Here is a 932-nt window from a genome sequence, read left to right as displayed (position 1 = left end):
CTGGCACTACCTCAGAGGCTCCCAGCAAAAAATGCTCTACCACCTCTGGCCCTTCCAGCACCACACCTCCCAACACTGGCTCTACCTCAGAGGCTAATTTTCAAGCTATAAATGCTTCTCATCCAACAACAAGTGTTTCTAACTTGAACACCACTTCAGCTTCCATCCTCATTTGGAGTTTGGATTCTCTTTCAGTTCCATCTCCAACCTCAAACCCCCAACCAAATTCTTTGTTTTCTTTTTCAAATTCCTCAAGCCCATGTCGCTCTCTTACACAGTTTATTGACCATTACCAGAATATCCTTGCCTATTACCAAATGTTTTACCAGTATCAGAATAGCAGCTAACTTTTTGCTGGAATGTTTATTAAACTGAAATCAAAAAACTATTACAATTAATCTTTTTAAATCAATTAATATGAAAGAAATATACAACAGAATCAAAGGCCAATAAACATTAGCCTTTAAAATAATTGAACATAATTATTATTTTTATATTCATTTACTTTCATTTCATTGTCATCTTCAAAAATCCAATAAAATGATATTCAGAGAAATTGTGGCTTGTAACTTTTTGCTATATTGCTAAAATACATATTTTTCTTTTTTGCATATTTAGCCTTGATTTGCACCCGTTTGTATTTTTTTTTTTACTTCTAAAAGAAAATGCACAAGTGTCTGCCAATAAACGGTTTTAATATTACTTAACATTTATTTAACCCAGAAACTCATACACACAAAAGGTGTACATGAGATACCATGAAAACCATGAAAATTGTAACCTTCAAATCTAAGGAAAACTTAAACATGAGAATAAACAATTGTCTCTAGGGGGGAAAAAAATAGAATTGGGAAGTAATGTAAACACATCTCTAATCAGTTCTGAAAGCGTCACAGAAACCAGTGGGAGTGAATTCATATATGCTTATATAT

The 932-nt window shown here is 33.0% G+C and overlaps 1 protein-coding gene across 1 annotated transcript in view; it reads left to right on the top strand.

Moving 5' to 3' along the window:
• Window positions 1-620, top strand: part of LOC102202866 (mucin-2-like) — a 2239-nt gene extending 1619 nt beyond the window's left edge. Inside the window, exon 2 of the mRNA XM_013908039.1 lies at window positions 94-620. Coding sequence (XP_013763493.1) covers window positions 94-347 — 254 coding nt within the window. The 3' untranslated portion in view covers window positions 348-620. The remainder of the gene's footprint in view (window positions 1-93) is intronic.
• Window positions 621-932: the final 312 nt, after the last annotated feature.

Source organism: Pundamilia nyererei, unplaced genomic scaffold (assembly GCF_000239375.1).
Source record: "Pundamilia nyererei isolate P.nyererei 1_Seehausen unplaced genomic scaffold, PunNye1.0 scaffold00884, whole genome shotgun sequence".
NCBI classification, from domain to species: Eukaryota; Metazoa; Chordata; class Actinopteri; order Cichliformes; family Cichlidae; genus Pundamilia; species Pundamilia nyererei.
The sequence above is the reverse complement of the archived record's forward strand: the minus strand, read 5'-3'. Positions and strand labels throughout refer to the sequence as shown.